The sequence below is a fragment of the Micromys minutus genome, assembly GCF_963924665.1.
Source record: "Micromys minutus genome assembly, chromosome: 6".
In the NCBI taxonomy this organism is placed as follows: Eukaryota; Metazoa; Chordata; class Mammalia; order Rodentia; family Muridae; genus Micromys; species Micromys minutus.
The window spans coordinates 1,919,727-1,945,963 of NC_137975.1; the positions used below are offsets into that span (position 1 = coordinate 1,919,727).

The 26,237-nt window shown below is 43.5% G+C and overlaps 1 protein-coding gene across 1 annotated transcript in view; it reads right to left on the minus strand.

The window, feature by feature from the left end:
• The window catches only part of HMCN1 (hemicentin 1), a gene marked incomplete at its 3' end in the record, with an annotated part of 402,129 nt that overhangs the window by 76,070 nt on the left and 299,822 nt on the right, over positions 1-26,237 (minus strand). The window contains exons 56-68 of the mRNA XM_080917798.1: positions 24,543-24,730; positions 23,037-23,133; positions 16,344-16,505; positions 15,376-15,489; positions 15,058-15,260; positions 14,689-14,770; positions 14,453-14,584; positions 13,806-13,955; positions 11,572-11,731; positions 9,122-9,246; positions 8,660-8,843; positions 7,986-8,083; positions 4,509-4,787 (exon numbers count right to left, since the gene is read on the minus strand). Of these exons, the coding sequence (XP_080773924.1) occupies positions 4,509-4,787; positions 7,986-8,083; positions 8,660-8,843; positions 9,122-9,246; positions 11,572-11,731; positions 13,806-13,955; positions 14,453-14,584; positions 14,689-14,770; positions 15,058-15,260; positions 15,376-15,489; positions 16,344-16,505; positions 23,037-23,133; positions 24,543-24,730 (1,974 nt within the window). The remainder of the gene's footprint in view (positions 1-4,508; positions 4,788-7,985; positions 8,084-8,659; positions 8,844-9,121; positions 9,247-11,571; positions 11,732-13,805; positions 13,956-14,452; positions 14,585-14,688; positions 14,771-15,057; positions 15,261-15,375; positions 15,490-16,343; positions 16,506-23,036; positions 23,134-24,542; positions 24,731-26,237) is intronic.

Below are 26,237 nucleotides of genomic sequence, written 5' to 3' on the forward strand. Positions count from 1 at the left end.
CTTGCAGGAAACTGCAGCTGACTGTGTTTGAAATGGTCCAGATGCGACTATTTTACCCTGGTTCTCCCCAACCTCTAGCTTGTATAATCTTCTAATAACCTTCCCTTGATTTTACAAGGAGGGAACCTAACACAGATGTTCCATGTCTCTCCCCAATGTTATTTAACTATTAACTGCCTTTAAGTCACTCCAGTTTTGTCAGGGTTAGAAAAGTAGTATTTGTTGTATCTCAGCCTATTTAGAATGCATTAGATGGGATGTACGTGGCACTACTGGCCAAGGAGGTCTAAGTGGATGCTTTTTTATGGAGCTTCTAAGAAGTTCTATGAAGAGGCAACTCCTTGGCCTTAGGCTTTCTCCCGTTGTTCTGCTCTGTTCAGAGCTGACTTCTGCTGGAGGTAAAGGGACTTTGCAAGATCATTGATTAACCATGGTCTAGGCCTCAAGAGAAGGGCAAACATCTGAACTGCCCAGTCAGGGCAACAATGGCTACTTCCAGCCCCAGACATCTCACTTAACAAAGAAGCAAAGGAGCAAGGACGCCACTCAGTGCCAGTGCTTGCCTGATATGCTGAGGGCCCTGTGTTCGCCTCTGCCTCACAAAAGGAAGCTCAGATCTTATTAAAATCCAAGGCAGATCTTAAAACAGGAAATGTTAGAGTCGGTTTATGTTCTGAAGAATCATCCTAGTTGAAAACTCATGACAGACTGAAGAATAAATGAGTTAGGGAACTGTTTCTACTGCCAATATCACAATTTCCTCTTTTCTTTTTAAATTTAAGTTCCTTCTTTGGTCATATGTATTTAATCAACCCTAGAAGTGAAAAAAATGCCATTTTAAAAAGCTGGAATTTAAAAATGTACTTTTTTTAACCAATAGGCAACTCTCTCATAAGCAGTAAAATAATTTAACTAAATCACAACCTTACACTTCTCCTAGATCCAAACTTCATGAGCCTTGCTTTGGTAACGTGGCGCAGGGAGAGCCATGGAGGTAAGGAACGGACGTGTTGAATGCAGACGGTGCAGGTATGTCAGCAGCCCCTTGAACTTGAGTGGAAATAAAACCTCATCATTTTTATCACTAACTATCAACTGCACATTAGCATTTTTTTAATATTCCCTGGATTTTCAATTCAGGTAACGGTGCTGTCAGAATCCACTCTTGACTGACAGGCTTTCTCTCTACAGCCAGACTGCCCTTTGCAACTAAAGAGCTACGTATGCTACTGTAGTTAGTACAGCTCGCAACAATGTCTCCCTTTTAGAGGATAAAGATGGAGCCTTCCTTCAGGATTAACATACACACTTGAATTTTAGTGAGTTTATCTGAGTTTGAGATTTTTTTTTTTTACAAGCATCTGATGCATTTTTATTAAATAAATCTCCATCCCTCCCTTCTGGTTTCTTCCACACACAGCAGCCCTGCACCATTTTGACTCCCAGACTTATGTGCTCTGTTTTGCCACCCACCGAGCTGAGTCCAGTTAGCATTGAGCCGTAAGTGCCTGAGTGAAAGACACCGGGACATGCTTCTCAGGAACTGTGTCCCTGGAGAAAACTGTCTTTCTCCCATCGGCCATCGGTTGCCGATAGCTTCTCTGCTGGGACTTGGGACTTTTTGAGTCTCTCCTTTATCAGTTCTGAGATTTTCGTTAGGCACAGTCTCTCGTAGGTCTTATGCATAAGGTGACAATCACTGTAAACTCATGTGTGCAATGGCCTTGTTATACTAGCAGCTACTGGTTTTCCTCGGGTGTCCATGCATCGGGTCCTTACAGTCTGTCGGTCTGCTCTTCTGTGATGATGCCCGTGGCTCCGAGGCAGGGGTAGGATACAGCTGTGCCATTACACCTGACAATCCAACGTCTCCCATTCTCTGCATTCACCAGCTGCGGGTCTTGGTACCAATCGCCTTCTACGGCAGAAAGAAGCCCCTCTGATGAGAGAGGAGAAATGCACTGTTCTGAAATTCCCAAAACTGCTCAAGGCATCATGGCTTCGAGGTGTTTGATGTTCTCTCTTGCTCTAGCGCCCTGGCCACACTACTTTTTCAAAGCCACCCATCGATCATGACACCTCCCACCGCAAGCTGAGCATTTAGTACAGCAGCAAGCAGAGAGATGTCTGAAAGCTGAGCAGTGGCACTGCTCTGTTCCATGTGATCCGTTCCATGTGATCCGTTCCATGTGATCTGTTCCATGTGGGGCATCCATCCTTGTGAGGCGTTGGTCTATGTGGGGCACCTGTTCCATGTGAGGCTCGGGATGGATTTGTTTTCAGCAGATGGGGAGACACCGCTCAACTTTCTGTTTCATGGAAACATTATCCTACGACGTCTTCATCCCGGAACGCCAGGCTTTGGGCGTCGCCCCCCGCAGCGTCGTTGCTATTCTCTCTCTTATGTGCCGCAGCAATGTGTCTGTAATTCTGCTTCTGGATTCTCCCTCCATTGTCACATGACAACCAGGTCCTTGTGGTTTCAGCATCGTCTTCCCTCTCGCCGGAGGGACTCTATAGCAGAGGCTTGTGGCTGCATATTCTTCCTGAAAATGATTCCTGTCTTTTAACGAGTCTATCTGCCCTTCGCAGAGGGCTCTTCTCCTCACCTGGGCCTCATCTCTCCCCCTTATACTCACTTCCCACGAGGACGAACTCACAATGAAGCTCTGTATCTACAGGTGACGCGGGCGATGATCCTCAAATCCACCTCACTGCGAGTCCTTGCATTTCAGGCACAGATGGCTCTACGGGAAGATCTATCTTGGAACTTACTGTCCCACAGAGTGTTATGCTAACCACGTGACCCTCACCACAGCCAAATAATTACTTTTTCAATTTCTTTGCCTCACAGTCCAGATGTAGGAATTTGGGGCCTGATGTAACATTTTTCTCATCTGATGATAATTCAATTGTCTGACATTTAATGATAAAAAACCAGGAGGCTTTCAGAACTGGCAGATAGAAACATGTCCAGCACATAATATACATAAAATTCACAGTTAAGATGTGAGCACTGAAGACTAGGCCGCATCATCTCTTCCATGTAACTCGTGCTGATGGGTGGGGATTTGTAGCCCACACATCTCAACTGTACAACCCCAAAGTTTCGTGTGTTTTCTATGTTTTTAAATATCCTGGGGGAAAATATGTCTTCCACCACCATCTTCCTATTTGAAGACTCAAACATTCTTTGGTCTATTTCCACAGTGCTCTGTCTCTGCTCCAGTTAAAACTCGCATCAGCGCAGCTCACGTCTATCTAGTTTGGTTTCGATTCATTCCAACAGACACACACCAAGAATGTCTGTGTCAGACATCACACCAAGCACTGGGGACCAGCAATACGTAAGGAGCATGCTGCGTTCCCCCATCATAAAATGAAACTAGGGATAAAGACAACTTTTAAATTCACGTAAAGAATTGGGTTTTAATAGGTGCGCCGAGAAAGATTACAGAGTGCTCTGAAAACTTGCCGTAGCCCCAGCCAACCAGGAGTCCTGCCCAAATTCTTTTCTGCTATTCTTAGTAGGGAGCAAATCTGTTCTGAGAAAGTACCGCAGCTCCCCAACACCACTGCAGGGCAAACCTGAAAAAAATCTTGACTATCATTTTAGGAAATTTCATTTATCCCTTTTTTACGCCACCATCAACATTTTGTTACACAACAAAATTGTAATTTGTCTTCATGCTCGGTTTTTGTTTTTGTTTTTTGTTTTTTTTTTTTTGCTGGTAAAATGTTGTATTATGAACTTAAAATACAGACTTTCAGTGTACACAAGAGTAACTAGAAATTGACTATCTAAGGTGATTGTTCTGTCCGTAATTTTACTGGGGTAAGGGCATAAATATTATCGTATTTTATCTAATTTTCATTTTCAGATGTGCTTTGGATTCTTTGAAAAAGTTAAAAGGGCATCTATTAGGGCTTGGGCAGATGGGCCAGTAGGTGAAGCTCTTGCCTTGTAGGCATGAAGACTGGAGTTAGGATTCCCAGATCCCATGCGAAAGCAGGGTAGGCATGGTGGCCACCTGTCATTACAATGCCCAGGCAGGAGGCGGAGATCCCTGGGGCAAGATGGCCTGTGAGACTCTAGGTCCAGAGATGCAGTGCTGAAAGACCAGAGTGAGGAGCAGTCAAAACCAATATCTAACACCAACACCAGGACACACTTACCTCCACATCTGTACACACATGTGAACCTGTGCATGTGCAAACACACACTCTCATACACATGAACAGGTCTGATATTAATAGGGTATCATGATTTTTCAATTCATAATATCTTAGGAATAGGAATTTTTGCCTTTTAGAATACATAAAACTCACCATTCAAGCTCAACCCGCTTTAAACAAATTTAGGTGACTTTATAGAATAGAAATGGAAACGCAGTCAAGTTTCCATCACAGTTTGTTCCATAGAGAACAAGTCTGAGTACGACACTCGGTACCCAGGTCTCAATGGTCACTGCATCCCCAGTGCTCTGTACTTATTAGATGCTATGTACCTAGGACTTTTAGGAGGAAATGCTTGCGGACGTCCCCAGCCTCGTTCGAGGCAACGCAGGTGTACTTCCCAGCATCTTCCGTGTCTGCCCTAATGAGCTGAAGGACCATTCCCTGAGTGCTGACGGTCAGGTGAGCATCAAGCCCCAGAGGCTGGCCGTCTCTGAGCCAGGACATGCTAGGAGTTGGGGTTCCATCTGCAAAGCATGTCATAGACGTCGAACTGCCTTTGACAATCGTGATTTCCTCTGTTCCCATCGCGTTGTCCACAGTTGGTGGCACTATACAGAAAATATATCAGGTAAGATTTGTACATATCATAATTTGATGTTAATTCAAGGGGCACTATTTAAATACTTTTATGCTATGTTTATATTCAGTGAAGCAAAGTATTTTAAAAGAGCATAGAATAAATTGACTTTATTGTAAGCCATTTATTGGTGGGGCTAATTATTCATCTTCCACACATTTGCAAAGAAGTCTTAAAATTTGCTACTGAATATAAAAAACCGTGCATTATATTTTGGTAACACTTTCAGCTTGCTAGCATTGTCCTTTTGATTTGTTACGATGCTATGGCAGGTCTATGATTCACTATGACGCTTTGAATGACTACATGAAGAACAAACGGAGCACGTTTTATAAACACCACAGTGCAGTTCTTAGCAACTCAGATTGTCCTGAGATGTTCTAATGGATTGAAACCTGTGAACCAGCAATCTGCCCTATTGCATGAATGTGAATGAATCTATTCAAATGTGTTCCTAAATGAGTTGCTAATGTTGTTAGAAAATAAATTTTTTTTTTTTTGGTTTTGTTTTGTTCTTGTATGTGCACATGCACAGAAAAACTTCTGTCTGGCTGAAATACTATTTTAAAAACTTTTGTTCTGTTTGTTTAACATGAAGTACAAGGTGGCAAAAGGGAGGAGGGGTGGTACAGAGGGGAGTCTTGAGGGTGGGGTGACCTGGGCAGGAGCAGGTGGGGAGAGAAGAGTGAGAGCTGAGGTAGATTAACCAAAATGAACAAGCCATGTAGAACCCAACTCTCCCTGCCTGCCTCCCCAAGTGCACAAGAGAGATGGCGTGGTGCTCCCTACATGGCTAAGTAATGGTGCTCCCAGGAACAGCTCACGGTGCTCCCTGCATGGCTAAGTGATGGTGCTCCTAGAAACAGCTCACGGTGCTCCCTGCATGGCTAAGTGATGGTGCTCCTAGAAACAGCCCATGGTGCTCCCTGCATGACTAAGTGATGGTGCTCCTAGAAACAGCTTGCGGTGCTTCCTGCATGGCTAAGTGATGGTGCTCCTAGAAACAGCCCATGGTGCTCCCTGCATGGCTAAGTGATGGTGCTCCTAGAAACAGCTCATGGTGCTCCCTGCATGGCTAAGTGATGGTGCTCCTAGAAACAGCTCATGGTGCTCCCTGCATGGCTATGTGATGGTGTTCCTAGAAACAGCTCACAGTGCTCCCTGCATGGCTAAGTGATGGTGCTCCCAGAAACAGCTCATGGTGCTCCCTGCATGGCTAAGTGATGGTGCTCCCAGAAACAGCTCATGGTGCTCCCTGCATGGCTAAGTGATGGTGCTCCTAGAAATAGCTCATGGTGCTCCCTGCATGGCTAAGTGATGGTGCTCCTAGAAACAGCTCATGGTGCTCCCTGCATGGCTAAGTGATGGTGCTCCTAGAAACAGCTCATGGTGCTCCCTGCATGGCTATGTGATGGTGTTCCTAGAAACAGCTCACAGTGCTCCCTGCATGGCTAAGTAATGGTGCTCCTAGAAACAGCTCATGGTGCTCCCTGCATGGCTAAGTGATGGTGCTCCCAGAAACAGCAGACACTGAACACAATTCCCAGTCCTAGAAATGGAATGCCACCACAGCCATTGGCCAGGTATGCACCAAGGCCTCGAAAACCATCCTGCCCTTTTCAGTCTTCTTGGTGGCCCACAGAACTAGTGTAGACATACGATATCACTACAGGTAGCACCCATCTCTGTTTCAAGACAGAGAAAGCGCAAGCCAGAGACGAGGTGAAAGCGTCCTTGTTACAGGCTGACTTGCAGTGAGCTCTGGAAGATACAGAGCAGGCTCCGGGGATGAAAAGGGCAGCAGCTGTCCTCAGCTGGGATCCTCCAAATTGAAAACACCAACTTGTTGGGCAAGTTCTAGCCACCAGTGCAACAGTGGCACCAATGCTGTAGGGTTTACCCACTACTCTGATTAGATTTAAGGCCTGTTGGAAGGAACTTATGTCTGGCGTTGTGTTCTTGGTTACAAACTGTTGACAGAGGAGACTGTGGGCCCGCATGGAGAACTCACTATTGTTTAATTAAATGACTTCGCACTGCCTTCTAAATCTCTGCCACCCTGACGATGACAGAAGTTTCTATCACCCCAAGTTAGAAAAGCCTCTCCTTGAAGGGGACAGTGATGAATTCAGAGACTCATGTTTGCCCAAGAAGCTGAGGATACATTGGGGATTGTCCCTCTACACAAGTCATCTACACAACTTCCTTTAAGAGCTGGGGACATTGCACAAAAAGAGGCATTATTCTGGTTAGTTTGTCCAAACTAGAGACACTTGGGAACCTCAAATTAAATTGCCTCCATTAGATTGGCTTGTAGGTATGCCTGTAGGAGGACATTTCTTTGATTAATAATTGCTGTAGGAAGGTCCAGCCCATGGTAGCTGGCCCTAATTGTATATGGAAGAAGCATGCCTTTGTGGTTCTGCTTCCAAGTTGCTTTATGGCAGCGGCAGAGGAACAAACTGATATATCTGGGACACATGTAAGATGAGGCAAAGACGAAGAGATAAAAACACTATCTTCAAGACTCGGTGTAACCAGGGCAATGATGAACTCACGGCAACTGCTGCTGAATACCCTGGAACCCATACAAGACAGACCTAGTCAGTAATCGATCTGGCCCTGTCGACCACCACAGGGGCTACTAGGGCCACATCTGTTACCACTAACTATTGATTATTGACAGATTTTAGAAGAGGAATAACCCTTATCTTTAGAGCCCACCGGGTTCCAATGGATAGCCCCAAACTCATGATTGCAAAGACAGCTTTGGCAGGCTCAGTGGGTCACAAACCGAAACATTAGACAGAAATATGGAGAAGAGATTTGGAAAAGTGGTAACCAGGTGTTAAGAATATAGGAGAGGGAGGTCTAGGGGAGTGGTCTGTAATCATTATGAAATGTGATACTGTCAAAATTTTAATTAAAAAAACTCCTGCATCTAATTAATTCTGTATTAGATGAGAATTTTAACAGTGTTAACAAAAAATTACAGACTCCTTGTTGAAGTAAACACAGTCTTCCCTAGTGGAGAGATATTTTTCACCAGGTATTTTTGGCAGAGGAACATTGGATTTATAAGTCTTTGGGAAAGTCAGTTTCCAAAGGCATGCTGCTTAACGCTCTAAACTTGCAGGGGGGGGGCAGTGGAGTCATTTCTGTGACATACCAAAGACGTGGAGGCTGTAGTGCTTACTGTCCACCCCAGCTCTGTTGGAGGCCACACACGTATATACAGCAACATCAGACACCTGAGCCCTCACAATCCTGCAAAACAGGACCCAGCATCTCATAATCACTCCTTTTAACACATGAAAATAAGATAATTATGACTTACCCACAGCACAGACAGTGGAAAAAATTAATACTGAAAATCCTGAGACATGAAACTTGTGATCACTATCACAAAATCTCCAACTGCAAGGGTTTTGCATAGAGGTGACTAGAGAGGTGACAGCAGTAATGGCAGATCACTACGACCACAACATAATCGCTAGAGCGAATATCTTTTCAAACACATTAACAGAAAAGGGGTACATGGGACCCCAGGGGCATCCCTAACCACCTCCCATCTTACCATGTAATACCAGGCTTAAAATAGACACCTAAAAATATAAACTCAATAACAATCCATCTCTCAAAAGCCATTGAATGAAAACACCTTTATGAAACAAGCATTTAAATAAGAATACAACGCCACTCGAGGTTCGGTCCCTCATCTCCCCTTTGAACGCATGCCGAATGGTGTGGCAGGACAGCAAAGCTTAGGGCAGAGTGTGTCCTAAGTGTTGTCTGTCACCGTTATCATTCGCACTTAAGGAAGGACACAGGACACGGTCTAACCTGACAACCTGCCCTGCGGACAGCAAGCGGATGTGGGCAGAGATGGGCAGAGGTAGGCCGTTCTTCAGCCAGCTGATCTGCGGAGGGGGTGTCCCCGTGGCTTTGCATTCAAGATTTATTGATGTGTCTACCAGAGCCGTCAGCTTCTCTGCCTCTTCTTTATTGCCTCGGATTTGAGGTGGAACTGTGCAGTGCACAGAGAGAGAGAGAGAGAGAGAGAGAGAGAGGGAGGGAGGGAGGGAGGGAGGGAGGGAGGGAGAGAGAGAGAGAGAGAGAGAGAGAGAGAGAGAGAGAGAGAGAGATGAGTTCAGATCATTCGCACTTCCTTGTTCTTGCTTCTGCTTTGTATCCCAAAAGAAAGTATCATGGCCGTTAGATTTCACGTAAATACCCCAGTCACCCGTAACCTATCAGTGGAGTCTTAATTTGCAAAGTCAAAACTTGTTGGCACTGTGTATTTACCATAGACATTCAAGTTAAATATTCGGTCTTCTTCTCCAGCAGGATTGGTAGCCACACATGTATACTTCCCCGTGTCAGATGTGAGGGCTCTGTAAATATTTAATGTGCTGCCATCTGGGGTGACCCTGTGGAAAAAGTCAGGACAGAGGCACTGTAGGGATGGGATCTGAAAAACTCACATGCAACTTGATTGTATCCTGTGAAGAACACACACCATCATAACATAATGCCCTTGAATAGAATGACTTGACCCTATTCACAAGTGCAGAGAAACATGGAAGTCAGAACCATGGGAGCTGATGGCAAACCAAACTCAGGAAACTAGAATTACACGAAAGCCATGTTCATAACCTTCTCAGTAGAAGAAAGCAAAGACAGTCAGGTCAGGAACATGACCGAGGTCCCAGCCTTAGAGCGTTCTATCTTAGTGACAAACAGGCGCTATCTAGTGAATGAAAATTTGAAAGTTCTGGTGTAAAATAAAAAACATGGTGAGCTGAAAATGTGAATAAAAAATTAACCACAAATACCATAATGATACTTTTATATAAGGAACAAAAATAGTATTATTTACTTACACAGTGATGACTGTGCATATATACATACATACATTCTGAACTTTTTTCAAATGGCTAAAGTGTTCCTTTTGAATCACATAAGAGTAAATAATAAATATGAAATTAGGTCATAGAATATATCTAAGTTAAGATTATTACACTATTCATTTTCTCCACACCATTAATTATCAAACAGAACATTTTATGCCTTAGGGTGTTTAAAATGTTATCTACAACTGTTTTAAGAATGGTTATTTCATCGGTACATTTTGAGGATGATATTTGAATATCTATTATTTGAATGCGGTTATATCTTTCTCAATATATGAAATTTAAAGTTGTATGAATTTAAGGGGTCACCTTGATAAATCCTTCTACCTAGACATCTGCAGCACCGTGAGATGGTGATGGAGTCACTAGCCAGGTGGAGCCAACACAAAGCAACTTTATGAGCTTTAGGGCTCCAGCGTCCCACTATCCACTTATGAAAATAACTAAACACTTGCCAATTAATCATATTTGTTCACGTAACAGAAATAAAATGCCCAATATTTCTGAAAACATTATCTGGCAGCTTACTCAGGCTTGTAAAGGGGACAAATACTACATTTTAATATAAAACAAGTGCAAGGAAAAGGATGCTTATTGTATTTAAGTTTTCTGGATTCACTTCACTGACCAGAAGAGAAACTGCTACAATAGTGGATAAAATGATAAGTTTGACAGTACAGAATAATTATGCATATAATTTTTCTGGTGTATGTGTGTAGATATGCTTGTGATAGAACATCTCTATGAGACTGTAGATTGTTTCTCTGGAGAAATTTGTGCAAGGCACATGAAACACCGATTGCTTTGCTATTCACCTCTGTAGAAAGAGAAATACGGATCAGCTCACAGTAGATGTGAACAAATCGTGAACTGGAACATGATGCTATTGTGTCTTTTCTCATAATTAGTCCATCGAACCCTCCTTCATGCCATTTGATAACTTTAGATAAAAACCCACAGCTAGGAATATTGACAACTCTTGTGAGATGCTGTTGGCTTGACTTTAGCAGGGAAGGAATTAATTATTTTATGACATGGACTCGTTAAGGAGTCAAGCTATGACTCAATGACATATTAATATATATTCAATATATACATTCAATGTCAGCTGTTGCATAATATTTTAATGAATTGGTGTCTGATATTATAATCTGAATTGATGAATAAGGATCCTTCTCTCCCTCTTTATCTTTCCCCAACGCTCACAAACACACACATACACACTCACAAACACACACATATACACATACACTAAACTTTAGATAGCTATCTAAAAGAGTTTCTATACTCAAAGTTCAAAAAAGTTAATTCTTTTCTATTAATAAATAAATGATAGCTAAGGTCTAATGACACAGAGCTGTGCTGGTTGTTTTTCTCAGCTCCACACAAGCCAATATATAGCCAGGAAATGGGAACTCTAACTGAATAATGCCTCCATCAGATTTTCCTGTAGACATTTCTATCGGAGCATTTTTTTGATTCCTGACTGATGTGTGAAGTCTCTGGGCAGGTGCTCTTGGGTTGTATAAGGAAGCAAGGCGAGCAGGCCATGAGGACAAGGTAGTGAGCACCATTCTTCCGTGGTCTCTGTTCCGGTGCCTGCCCCACAGCTTCTGGCCTTGACTTCCTACCTCAACTTTATTTCATGACAGATGCTAAGGTATAAAATGAAATAAATGATTCCCTCCCAGAAATATTTTTGGTCCTGGTATTTATTGCATCAATAGAAATCAAACTAGAGCAGACATTGGTATTATTTGTGTGAAATCTAGGGCATTCTGTGAGACCAGAGCACCATGGAAGACCACATACTTTATAATGAAAGCATTGGTTTAAACATACCTGACTCGTTCTGCCTCGCCATCCACTATGGGTTTTCCATCTCTAAGCCACTGAAGATGAGGGGTGGGGAGGCCATCTGCATTGCAGACCAGCTCTACATTTTCCCCGAGAAGGACGCTAACTTCACTTGGAACTTCGGCACCGGCAACACTTGGAGGGACTTTAGAGAAATAAGGCTTTCATTAGGAAGGCATAAGGATACACGTGCTAATGAATGTGACCGCAGCATTTCTTTCTCGTCTGTGTGCACATACGCATGCTGTCCGCTGTGTTCAGCTATTCGGAGGGCAGAGAACAACGTGTGCCAGCTGGCTACCTCCTCATACTATGTGGACATCAGGGACTGAAGTCAGGTCATTAGGTTTGGTGGTGAGTGCCTTTACCTGCGCATCCATTTCTAAGTCAGAATCAGTGCTCATGGGGTTCCTGCAACTGTCAGTCCCAGGAACTGATGACACATTTATCTTGTAGGTAACTCAATGGAATCATTCTTCGATTAAGCCCCAGTGGATAGGTCCATCAGGATTCTAAACCTTAGGTGTGGTCTCAGGGAAAGCATGCATATTACTCATTTGTCTACTGTCTAATTGTTACTTATTCTGAGAAACCGACGGACATGTGCGTGTCAAGCTCCCGTGGTTCCTGCTTTTCTATCTAGTCACCTGTGCTGTGCACCAAAGTTATTAGCAATGCTGAAAAGGTCAGGGTCGGCTCCCAGCACCCACATGGCTCACTGCTGTTTGTAATTCCAGGTCCTTCTCTGGGCTCTGGGCACCAGACACGCATGTACTACAGACGCACACTTAGGCAAAACAACTGGGTGCCACAGATACGTATGTTAAAAGAAATGACCCCATTGAGATTTCTGTTCTATAGAACTATAGAGATACGCCAGGAACAGCTCACATTTGTGCACAGGAGACGATCTGCCGTGGCTTCCCTACCCCGTATTTACTGCCATTGGCAGTTGGGCTGGACACACACACCAGGAAACTAACTCACCATGGCTATGTGTCAGGATCCTTGCAGTTTGGTGAGTCACCCATTAGTCACTTACTAACATGGCTGTTTCATTCCTCTGAATGCCCATCTAGTTAAGCAGAAATCATTGCAACAAACTAGCAGAAGTTCCCTGTTTTCAGAAGGGTCCCACAATCTTTGTCACTAGATACTGTTGAGACAATTAGGGCCCACATGTATGTGTTTTCCGTAGTTGTAAAACATCATGCAAATATATTAAAATGAATTTTAGGAAGGGCTTGGTCATACTAGCATGCTTTATGATTTATATCAATTATTACTGATGATTATGCATAATCAAGCACGCAGTTTACTTATTTTTCTTTAGTCTTAGATCGCATTTTATTTAATTTGTGTATGTGAGTGCATGTGTGCCCCAGTGCGTGTGAAGAAGTCAGAGGACAACCCGTGGGAGTTGGTCCCCTCTTTCCATCATGTGGTTCTAACTCAGGTCCTCAGGTTTAGTGGCAGATGCCTTTCCCCACATCAGGCCAGCCCAGTAAGACATTGTATCTCCACATAGCGACCTTCCCTTTCTGTCTCCGCATCCCCAGAGCATCAGTGGCTATGGCACAGACCACTAGTCAAATTTCAGGAGGTTACAGATATCTTATACTCAACACCCAGGGTGGAATTTATTAGCCATTCTTTAGCAAATGGAATAAAGTCAGGAAACAAGAATCAATGTCTACCGCAGAGGTTTGCTGAAAATCAAAAATCAGAAGTTTTTCCTATGGTCCTCAACACTATGCCACCGAGAAGGAATTGGTGATTAAATATTTTCTGAATTAATGTTCCTTATTCTCAGTACAAAATTTTGAAAGATTCGTGATTATTTGAAATTTACTTATTCTCACATCCATGATCAAATCATAGCATAATGTCAAGAATTAAATCTTACATTCCTATCAAAATAAGAGTAGATTTATTGTCTTAATATGAAGATAAATTACGCCAAATAAAGAATTGCAATTACCTAGAATACATCACAGAAATGTCATACTTTTATAAAAAATCAAAGAGATACCCCAATTCTATTTTTCCTCCCCAGATTCATGTGCTTTTCTATGAAAATAGAACGCACTGGTAAACGCATAACAAAAGGGTCAATATTTTCAGTGACCTCGGACAATGGTCTCTTTTTACACAGGTCACCTTGTACTGTGAATGGTATATGAAAAAGGAAGGGGCAGATTACAGTATGGCTAACATACCCTGGATGGAAAGGAAGTAGTTTTTCTGAGCCTTTCCCTCCACATTGGATGCAACACACGTGTAGTTTCCACTGTGTGAACGCTGAGGTCGGGCAATTTGCAGTTTGCTTCCTCCAGACAAAAGGTGGAGTTCCAGGGGGTCAGCATTTTCTACAGGAAGACATAAAGGAGAAAAAAAGATGAAGAAATAGCATTTAAAGTCACCGTCTTCATGTAACAAACACACATTTCTTAAAAGCTTTCCCTTTGTATATTTGAGATATTTTTTTTTTGAAACATAAAAAAAAAATCCCTTTATAATGGTGCATTCATGTCTCTACTCCCAGCTGCGAGGCAGAGCCAAGTGTACCCTGGGTTACTTAGACATCATGCCTCAAAACAAAAGACAAAAATTGTTAGAAATGCTGGGGTAAAGCGCAGTGTAGTAGCCTCATCTTGACTGTGTGAGGCCCTCCTTCGATGATCAGTACCTTAACAAAGCCAATGTTTGCTCAGCAGTCTACCTGATAAACGTATACTTCAGGGTATTAGGCTTTGTCGAACTAACCACAGCTATAAACACAAGACTGAGAACCTGCTCACTTATACAGGTAGCAAATTAAAGGACCACACAAGGCGACCACAAAAATGTTCAAGCGTGTTGTTACCTATAGGCTTGTGGTCCTTTAACCATGTTATGGTGGGAGGCGGGATCCCAGTGGCCTCGCAAGTCAGTGTCACTGGATTGCTGATTGTCCCTACAGTGACTTCTGTTTCAGGCCCTTCAATAGTGGGAGGCACTGTAAAAAGACAGAAGAAGAACGCACTCCATTATTAAGCTAATTCAAGGCTCGACCCTTTATTTGCATATCTGGGAAGAGTTGTGCTGGAGGCAGATGCTCACCATATACATTGAGGTGGAAATTTTTATCATCCCGTCCTGCTACATTTATAGCTCTACATACATACTGGCCTGTGTCAGACACCTAAAAGAAAAAGATACTATTGTATGTGCTCCATTAAGTGACAGATGACCAATTACAAGGTTCAGGAGTAGATTAAATGATCAGTCATCTTTACGCTCAACTGCCCCACTTCTAGGCACCTTCAGAATCCCTGCTTCTTTCTTTGTTTCCAGTGACAATAAGTTCACTGGCATCCCTTTTGCATGAACAGCGTTGTTCGCCATGGTAAGGGAATAGGGCTCTTCCATTCATCTCTTCCACAACCCCACCGTGGAGACACAGCACTCAGACAAGGACCAAAGATGCACCTCGGCTCGCTTGATGTGTAGCATTTGTCCACCAGTTAGAATCTCCACGTTGGCAGAATCTGGTACCATCCGCCCGTTCTTAGACCAGGTGATGACTGGAGGGGGCACAGCATTTGACTCGCATTCCAATGTCACCGAGGTCCCCTCTCTTACATTAACTACAGAAAGAGACTCGCTGCCGTGATCCTTAATGCTTGGAGGTACTGAGGTGGGAAACGGGGGGGCGGGGGGGAGATTCAGATTAGTTTCTCATCAGGTTGCTTAGCTGGAAAGTATAAAATGAAACGAAATTATATTATGGAGAGAATAAAAACACACCGTGAACAGTCAACGACACTTTTTTCTTGCTTTCCCCAGCTTGGTTGATGGCAATGCAGGTGTATTCGCCACCATCAGATACCTTGGCCCGTATGATCTGTAGAGCTCGACCTCCTGGGGAAAACAGAATGTAAAGACAGAAATAGAGATTGTTCTATTGTGTTGCTATTACATTGTGTGTGTGTGTGTGTGTGCACTTTGCATGTGCATGCAAGGGTACACACACAGCAGGCATGCATGCACACAAGCAAGCACATGTGTGCAAATGCTCCTTTATCTGTGGATGTCAGAGAAAAACTTGTGGGAGTTACTTTTCTCCTTTGGTCATGTGGGTCTGAGCAACTGGACAAGTGATTTCTGAGCTTAAATTTACCACAGTACAAAGGTGGTGATAGTTTGACTTTCTGTCGTCTGCTTCTGTTCGTCTTGGGTAAGTCCAGCTTTTGCCAGTGCTACATGATGTCATCTGCAATTGCTGAGCTGTCCTCAGAGCTTTCTTGAGATGCATGTGAGGCAGAGGCGACAGCAGGACATCTGAAGTCCATCTGTCCATTCAGGGAAGTGTTGCCTACTGTCTACTCTTTTTTAAATGTTATTTTTCATTGACAAATTTAAATTTTGGAGGATGTATGCGAGATGCCAGAGTAGGCAGGGGTCAATGGTTTGTTTTTTCCCCACCACATGGGTCCTGGGAATCAGATCCAGGTGGTGAGCTTTTACAGCAAGTACCTTTAATTTCTGAGGCTTCATGCTAGCCCTCACTGTTTAGCATACGTGCATCACCAACCTACATGTCTAACTACCTATCGTGCATTCTCACGAAGATTCCAGTTGCTGAAAACAACCCATAAGTTTTTACACTGGCTATTTACCACTTATATTAAAGAGCCCCCAATTTTTCTAATCCGTAATGTCATAGTTTGTTGATGACTCCTATACGGTACATATCGACCCTAACAGCTCCTTACCCGGTACAATGAGAACATTGGTGTTCGGCTTGACGGGCTGTTCATTCTTGAGCCAGCTGAGATCAGGAGGGGGGAGACCAGAAACTTCACAGGCCAGAGAGACGAAATGGTTCACAACCACAGAGAGACGTTCACGGCTAGGACCAATGACACTAGGAGGAACTGGAAAACCAACCACAGAGAGATGCTCACGGTTAGGACCAATGACACTAGGAGGAACTGGAAAACCAACCACAGAGAGACGTTCACGGCTAGGACCGAGGACACTAGGAGGAACTGGAAAACCAACCACAGAGAGACGTTCACGGCTAGGACCAATGACACTAGGAGGAACTGGAAAACCAACCACAGAGAGACGTTCACGGCTAGGACCGAGGACACTAGGAGGAACTGGAAAACCAACCACAGAGAGACGTTCACGGCTAGGACCAATGATACTAGGAGGAACTGGAAAGTACGGCACATATAGTAAAAGCGAACGCTGACAGTTTCAGATCCATCTATTCTAATGCCTTGTGGTCTGTAGAAAGTGACAACCAAATGGCTCTGTTAAATACCCGTTGTTCTTTATTAGAATCTCTAATGACATTATTAAGCACATGTCCATCAGATGTTTTTCTGAAATGAAAGGGTGTCTTGCAGTTTTTAAAGTAAAAAAAAAAAAAAAAAATTGTGGTCAGTCCAAGCATGTGGTTTTTCAAAGGGGGGGGGGGGGACATGGTTATCTTTATTTTTATTTCTTATCATGGCAAAAATAATTTGGAGGTTTAACTTTAGAATTTCAGCATATCATACAGATTATCTTTGCAGTGCAAACCCATACAACTTTCAAGAGAAACAAACGTGGCAAGAAATAGATAACACTACTGGTCAAACAACAAAGAATAAAAAATCAAGAGTAGAAGAGACAAAAAGCAGAATAAGGAAGATTGAAATGAATGATTCCCTGATGTGTATGAACATCATAAAATATGCACACGTGAGACTTGATGCGTTATAGCAAAAACACAAAGGATGCCAGGTGTGGAGGTTGATGCCTTTCGTTTCAGCACTTGGGAGGCAGAATGAGGTGGATCTCTGGGAATCTGTGGCCAGGCAGGTCTATATAGCGAGCTGCAGGCTAGTCAGGGCTACATAGTGAGACCCTGTCTCAGAAACTGAAAACGATAGCATCAGCCACACAGACACCCACAGCAGACGCTGTCCTCGTTCTAGTGATTTCCTGTGGAGGGGAAAGAGGACACAGAGCAGGAATGGGCATGAAAACAGCCATGAGTAAAGTAGAAGTTGGTCTTGGTTTGAAAGAGGAAACTGTGAGTACAAGCAATAATCAGCACTATATCTGCTCTATGACGTTAACATTGAGGTTGAAAACAATATCGGAAGCAAATGCAGAGAAGGCAAACTCTCTTTTAACATTATGTGGTTTGGATTGCTTCACCCATTGATTAACTCCAGTGTTGGTTCGTTGGCTAAGTATTTCTTGAATCCTTAATGCATCCCAGTCATGCTGCGAGGCCTCACAATGAGGGAAACACAATCAACAGTGATCCAGGATGCTACTCACTGATACGAAGATACTGGGCACCAAGCTCAGACACACCCATGATCCAACTCACAGACCATTTGAAGCTCAAGAAGAAGGAAAACCACAGTGTGGATGATTCAGTCCTATTTAGATGGGGAACAAAATAATCATGAAAGGTAGAGGGACGGAGGGACCTTAGAGGGAGAGAAGAGGAGAAAGGAAGAGAGAGGGGACAGAATCAGGTGTGGGAGGAGACTGGGGAGAGGAACAGAGGCTCAGGAAATTTAATGGAGGTGTGTGCAGTGGGGGATGGGGAACTGGGAGTAGCCACTAGAAAGTCCCAGATGCCAGGGAAGCAAGAGGTTCATTAGCTGAAATACCCAACAAAGCAGAGAGGGAACCTGTAGAGACCATACGCAGAGGTTAGGCACTGCCCCCAGTGAGGGATAGGGCCACCCACCCATCACCAAAATATTAATCCAGAATTGCTCCTGTCTAAAGGAAATGCAAGAACAAAGAGTGGGGCAGAGACTGAAGGACAGGCCATCCAGAGACTGCCCCACCTGGGGATCCATCCCATCTGCAGACACCAAACTCAGACACTATTGCTGATGCCAAGGAATGCTTGTTGACAGGAGCCTGGTATAGATGTCCCCTGAGAGGCTCTGTCACAGCCTGACCAATACAGATGTGGATGCTCTCAGCCAACCATAAGACTGAGGACAAGAATCCCAATGGAGGAATTAGGGGAAGGACTGAAGGAGTTGAGGAGCTGAAGGGATTTGCAACCCCATAGAAAGAACAACAATATCAATCAACCAGACTCCTGGAGCTCCCAGGGACTAAACCATCAACCAAAGAGTACACATGGAGGGACCCATGACGCCAGCTGCATATGTAGCAGAGGTTTGCCTTACCTGGCATCTATGGAAGGGGGAGGCCCTTGATCCTGTGCAAGCTTGTTACCCTAGCATAGGAGAATGCTAAGAGTGGGTGGGTGGGGGAGCTCCCTCACAAAAACTGGGGGAGAGGGATAAAATAGAGGGTTTGTGGAGGGGAAACTGGGAAGGGGAATAACATTAAAATGTAAATAAATAAAATAAACAATATAAAAATAAAAAAGAAATAGAGCTGCAGGTTTCTTGGTCGACAGACTCTATGAGGAACACTTATTTGCCTACAAGCTAGACACAATTCTTAACGTCACAAATAGAGATGTAAGAAAGCTTAGCATCTTGCCTAACGTCTCAACACTTGTTTTAGAAGAAACATGTCTGGAAATGAAGCCTGAAGCCTCCAAGCTCTCAGCATCAGAGGAACTTAGCCACTTTCAAATACTGCCTTGGAATCAGAAGGGTTGTGAATGTCATCTGTGAGAAAGGAGTGAGAACCGAGAGTGTCCTTTAGAGTCAGAAGGCCAAGCCCTAATTTCTAGGGAAGCTGCATTTGGAATTGGGCCCTTCGAGGAAGTTATTCATGTCCAATGAGGTCCTGGGGGTGTGGCCCTAATTCTCTAGTATTACTGTCCTTTATGGTATGCACTCACTGATAAGCGGATACTAGCCCAAAAAGCTTGGAATACCCAAGAAACAATCCAAAGCACTTATGAAGCTTAAAGAGAAAGAAGGCCAAAAGGTGGATGCCTCAATTCTTCTTAGAAGGGAAAACAAAACACTCATGAGAGGAAATAAAGGGACAAATAGAGGAGCAGGGGTTGGAGAAAAGATCATCCAGAGACTGCCTCACCTGGGGCTCCACCTCATATGCAGCCACTAAACTCATGCTCTATTGCTGATGCCAAGAAGTGTTTCCTGGCAGGAACCAGATATGGATGCCTCCTCAGAGGCTCTGCCAGAGTCATACTGATACAGAGGAGGATGCTTGCAGCTAACCATAGGACTGAACACAGGAAACCCCAATGAAGGAGCTAGAGAAAGGAATGAAAAAGCTGAAAGGGTCTGCAACCTCACGGGAAGAACAAAATGATCAATTAACCAAACCCACCACAGCTCCCAGGGACTAAAACACCAACCAATGAGTTCACACGGAGAGACTCATGGCCCCAGGTACATATGCAGCAGAGGACAGCATTCTCTGGCATCAGTGGGAGGAGAGGCCGTTGGTCCAGAAAAGGCTCGTTTTCCTAGTGTAGGAGAATGCCAAGGTGCTGAGGTGGGAGAGGGTGGTTGGGAGAGGGAGCACCTTCATGGGGGCAATGGGAGGGGGAGGGGGATGGGATTGGGGGAAGGGAATAACATCTGAAATGTAAATACAGAGAATATCTAACAAAAAGAAGAGACACCCCCACACTAACCCTCATCAAGGAAGCTCCTCTTTAAAGCAGGAGAATGGTTACAGAAAGCCAGAACTAGTCAAGTGCAGAGAACAGTCACCCGCAGGATTCCTAGCCGCCACTGATGATGTATCTGTAGCACAACTCCTGCACTTAAGGCTCGGAGAACATGAAAACAGGGGAGAGGGCGCTCAACAGCCAGAGGATCCTGACTGCTGTGAGTCTGTGCCTTCCAGCCCCGACAGAGAAGCTGCAGCCATGAAGTATCAGCCACATAGCTACCGAACAAGAGGGGGATAATTCCAACGGCAGCTGACATGCTAACACAGACCAGGGAAGACTTCATCTTTAGATGAAGATCTGCAAACAGTCAGGAATTGCTGAAAGACAGAGAATTAGTGTTTTCTCCCACGATGAAGCCCAGATAGGCTTTCCACTACCAAGCAGTCAGCCTTGGGAACATACACACGAAGGCAACAGTAAGCAGACCCAGACTGCTCCTTTTATATATGTATTCACTTGTATGGATGTGATTGTTAACAAAGATGTGGGAATGAATTTAGGTGGCAAAGGAGGAGGAAGGGAGGCCTTGTCAGAAAACACGCACTTCTAGAACCCTCTCATACTTCCTAGTGCTCAGAACTGTAAGAAAGTTAATTTCTGTGGTCAAAGCCATGCAAAGCACACTAAGTCAAGACTCAGTTGACATTTGAGGAAAAAGTGAAGGTATGAGGTGGGAAGAGGTGGCCTTCACAGCAAAGAGGCCTGGCTCCTGTTAGGAGTATGAATGTATAACTTTATCAGTAATCCTGACTGTAAGATTTCCTCCAGGCATGGGTAGTGATCTTGGTATAGTGGTATGTGGAATTCATCGTAGATTATACCCGGAATTGTATCCTTAAGTAGACAGCAACTAAGTCGTCAATGCCTTGGATCAAACCACCAGTGTAGAACACTGGCTGCACGTCTGTGAATGGTGTAACTTGGGGCATGTTTCTCAATCTTACATTTTTATCTATGAGGGAGGAAATAAAAGCCAGCAAAAGACTGTAAGCACTGAGATAATCACTAGACATAACCGGGCAAAACCCACTTGACTTAGTACCTGGTACCCATCAGTTACGAGGGTGCCACTTACTGTATGGAGACTAGAAATTTCGCACAGGGAAGGGATGCAGAAACGTGGGCTCAGGGACAGTGCACTGCTGTTACTGCGCCATCTCCCTTTTAGTTAGGGCCTCCCGGTGACCTCTCAGTAACCAGGAACTTAACAGTTCAGCAAAACCAATAGCCAGCTAGCCCCAGGCAGGCTCCTGTCTCCACGTCTCCTGGACTTGAACCACAGGTATGTCCGGCTGCACGTAGAATTGTATGTGGGTGACAGAGATTGAACTCGTGTGGAGCAAGGGTTTTCCTGGCTAAGTCATCTCCCTTGCTCCTCAAAATGTCTATTTTTAAAAATATACATTGTGCTACATGGATAAAACATGTACTTTTGTAATAACCATATTGCTTTATTCTTCTGGTGGATTCATACTTGCTGAGTTCAGGTCAGATAGAGCTGGGACTCTAGCTCAGAAGCACAGCATTGATCAGCATGCTTCAGCTTCTGTGCCTCGCACTGCAGAAAGTTAGAAACAATGAACAACTCGCCCAGCTGAGAGCTTCTCAGTAGAACATCTAAGGGTCTTCATTAAGCACCTATAGTGTGCATTATAAACTGTGTGAGGAATATAAAGATGGGAATGTAAATAAATGTCAAGTGTCAGAATGTTTAATATGCCTCATATATCACACTAAAAACAACATGTTATCATGCCAAATGAAAACTTTTGAAGACAACATTTTGCGTTATAGAATGCTAATTATGCGTATTTGTGTGTGGAGGGGTTTGGACACGGGTTTGGACACGGGAGTATGGTGTCCATGCAGGGCAGAGGTATCAGATTCGGCTGGCGTTGGGATCACCACGCATTGTGGGTGCTGAGAGCTGGTTCTCTACAAAGTAGCTCATGTTCTTTACCACTGAGCCTTCCTTCCAGGCCCAATGGAAGCTTTCTGAGATGATAAAAAAAGATCCTTTTTACATATGACTGGAATGAACTAGAATTTTATGCAAAATGGACCTAGCAGTAACTCTCATTGCTCTCATTCATGCTTTTTAAGCGGCTGTATTGCCTTTTTATGATAAACATCCAGTTCCTCTCCCCCTTTTCTAGTAAAATAATTATTGTGGTGTGTCTGTTATGTGTGAAGGCTTAAACTTAACACAACTTGGGTATGCATGATTTTTCAAAGGAATTATTTAATGCTACATGGTCTTTTCTCATTCAGAGAGTAGACTGCACACTTGAAGGGTGTGGCTAATGTCACTGCAACTGAAGACCAGGGACAAGACATTTCTATGAGCAGATTGTCTTTGCCTTCACATGGACATGTAGTCTTTTATACACACTTTCTCCTAAGGCATTGGCACTCACCCTTCCTAATGCTGCCACCCTTTAATACAGCCTCTCATGCTGTGGTGAGCCCCAGTCATATAGTTATTTCATTGCTACTCTGTAACAGTAATATTGCTACTGTTATGAATTATAATTTAGATATCTGATTTGCAGCGCCAAAGGAGTCACGAACTATAACTTGAGACGTGCTGTCCTGGGGGATGAAATAATTATAAAAATGGGCTGTCTAGAAGATTTCTATTCTGGAGTTGCTGCTGGCTTTTGCAGGAGGAAGGAGAGAGAGGAGAGTGCATGAATGAGTCTCCACACAGATCAGGTTAGAACACAGAACACAGGCCGTGTACTCTGAAGCCAGGTTTCCTTGCTTTTTCAAGCAGAGCCTCATAGATGTTGGGGCCATGAGCTCTTACCATGGACATTGAGGTTAAAGTCTTTCTTGGCACGCCCAGCTGCGTTCTCAGCCACACACGCATACCTCCCAGTATCTGTTATTTGAGCATTTAGAATCTAAAGGAAAATGGAGAGATAGCAACTGAATTTGTCCATAAAGAAACTTGTAGCAGTTGGCCTTTTAGAACACTCAAGGTGCATTCTTTCTACCGAATTCCAGGTGAGCAACAGGGCTGCTTACCACTAGTTACACACACACACACACACACACACACACACACACACACACACTCACACACACGTTTATTTATAAAACTTACAATCAGAAAAGGTGATGTTTTAAAAAACACATACCTGTTGCATTTTGACTACAAATTATTCCAAATGATTTTCCCACCTCCCTGTCTGTGAGTCTGCAATGTGGTTTGGGATCTCCTCCTAAGAGCTGGCTTTGTGAATGGCACGTGTCGGAGGAATGTACCAGGCAATGGTGCCATATTTCTGAGTTCATTACCTGTACCATTGTTCACTCTATTCAAAATTCTGCCACAACCGTGTGAGGAAGCAGGACTTGCCTGCTGCAGGGTGAGGAACAAAACTGACTCACGTTGCATTTTAAGACTTCAGGTAGGTGATTCCAGGAGGCTCTGCAGGCACGTAAGTGAGCCCAGCTGAGAACTCACAAGAGAAAGTAATTCTTACTGCACTGTTGTTACATTTGAAGGGGTTTGTTTCATGTAGCTATACTTGGCTCTTACAGAACAGAATCTTTATTCTAAGAATCCATTTATGCATCTTATGTGTACAGCTCTGCACATAAAACCATTTAAGCAGTTTGGTACAGGCCGTATAGTCATCAAGTAAATATATTCAAATGTAGATAACGTTCTTAAAAAATTCAAGTTTATAAGCAGTGATCTTGACTTTTATAAAAGAAAAAGTACTCTGTGACCAATGTCTGGTGATGGACCCACATTTATTCTTGTATTTATGAACCAAGAGGATATTTTTTATTACTTTGCTAGTAATTTAATTACAACCTATCCTAACCAAAGAATTGATATATGTCTATACATCCCAACTTTCTTTTAGAACATATGAATGGAAACAAAGGAACATATCAATGGACACATAGCAATACAGTACATTTACATGGATCAGAGGGGACTTCTCACAGCCTGTGCCAACACAGAATGGACTTAATCTTTAGAGAGCCTTTACCACTTAGGATGCTATCATCACATACATGCAATAAAAAGATTCTAACAATAGTTTTTTTTTAAATCAAAGATTATGTTGTTAAACTTAGGTGTGTGTATGTATAGACATTCTGGAAGAACTTACATAAAAATGTCACTGTGGTCATTTCTAATTGTGAAAAAAATAGCAGAGAATAATATTCTATGGCTGATGGTTAATGATCTAAATAATTATGTTCATAGAGTAATATTGTTAACGATCTGGAAGTCAATTATTACAATGTACAAAACATTATTTGAAAATTAGATTTCACTCCCCCACTTTACCTGAAGGATCCTGCCATCAGATAGGAACTTATGATGTTTGTCTTCTAACAAAGACTGTCCATCTTTTTGCCAGGAAATCCTCGGTGCCGGGCTACCGCTGGATGAACAGTCCATCTGTGCACTCGTGTTCACCAGCACAGTGACCTCTTCTGGGAGATCACTGCTTGCTCCCTTGATCACTGGTGGCACTAAGAAATGGTTGTGAGAGAGAAATTCTGATGGGCAACAATAGCTTTAGAAAGGCAATGCTACAGCCCTTTGTCATCAGGGCAAGACAGATGAGTTACAGCCTTTCGTGTGCCTCTGTGAGGTGAAGTGTTAGTCTTGGTAAGGCAATCATCTTGGTTGTTCCAAGCTCTCACTCTCAGCATCAGTGGGGTAGGCATTGTATCCCTGGAAGCTTGGTTAGTGTCCTGGCTGGTTTTGTGTCCACTTGACACAAGCTGGAATCATCACAGAGCAAGGAGCCTCAGTTGAGGAAATGCCTCCATGAGATCCAGCTGTAAGGCATTTTCTCAACTAGTGATCAAGGGGAAAAATCTGGTCCATTGTGGGTGGAGCCATCCCTGGGCTGGTAGACCTGGGTTCTATAAGAAAGCAGGCTGAGCAAGCCAGGGGAAGCAAGCCAGTAAGTGACATCCCTCCATGGCCTCTGCATCAGCTCCTGCTTCCTGACCTGCTTGGGTTCCAGTCCTGACTTCCTCTGGTGATGAACAGCAATGTGGAAGTGTAAGCTGAATAAACCCTTTCCTCCCCAACTTGTATTTTGGTTATGATGTTTGTGCAGGAATAGAAACCCTGACTAAGACAGTTAGACATCCTATTCACGAACCTCCCGCATACCTCCTCCATCGCCATCTCTGAGAGGACCTAGGAATGGATGGTTTCAAAAGCTCCCCAAATGTTACTCAAGCACATTAAAGTCTGAGAAATTCTGTGCTATGTTCCCCACACATCTATAATTTATGTTCATTTCACCTCTGAAAAGTGACACATTATCTGTAGAATAAAATCTGGAATGTTACAGTAAATTGGAAGATCATGTTGGCAACACTTGTAAAAAAAAAAAGATGTTTGTTTGCAAAGTAAGTGATCTCTGTCAAGCTTGATTAGTTTTTGCTGCACTGTTGAAACACACCAGGTTTTCTACAACCAATGTTTGTTTACTGTGGACTCAGCCTTAATAGTGTTTGCTTCTCTAACAACGACGCTGAAATCTTTATCAAAAGTAATCAATACTAGCAAATACAAGGCAAAGATTCAATGTTAGTTTGCATGCATTCACACGCCATTTTACTGATTAGTCTCTGTCTTCTATGCCATATTCTCAGTGCCAAGTATAGGACCTGTTACGCTGAGCGACCAAGAGATATTTGTCAAATGAACGCAATATGAAATTGGATGTTTACCTCTGCTTTTGGACTTGTACAGACTGTCCTTTGCATAGAAATTCTAGACCTTCTACCTTTTCTGTTTACAATCAGATCATTAGCTTCTCTTCAGGTCACTTCATGCTCAGCCCACACATCACAGTGTCACTTAAGCTTGTACTTGGAGCTCTGTGGCTCCCTGGCACCCACAGTTATATCTGCTTCAATTTCCAGACAGGACGCACTGTTTTTTCTTTTAAACACTCGTGTCTCCAGGATTCTCAAGGTGATGACAGAAAGCAACGAAGGAGTCACATGGTTCCTC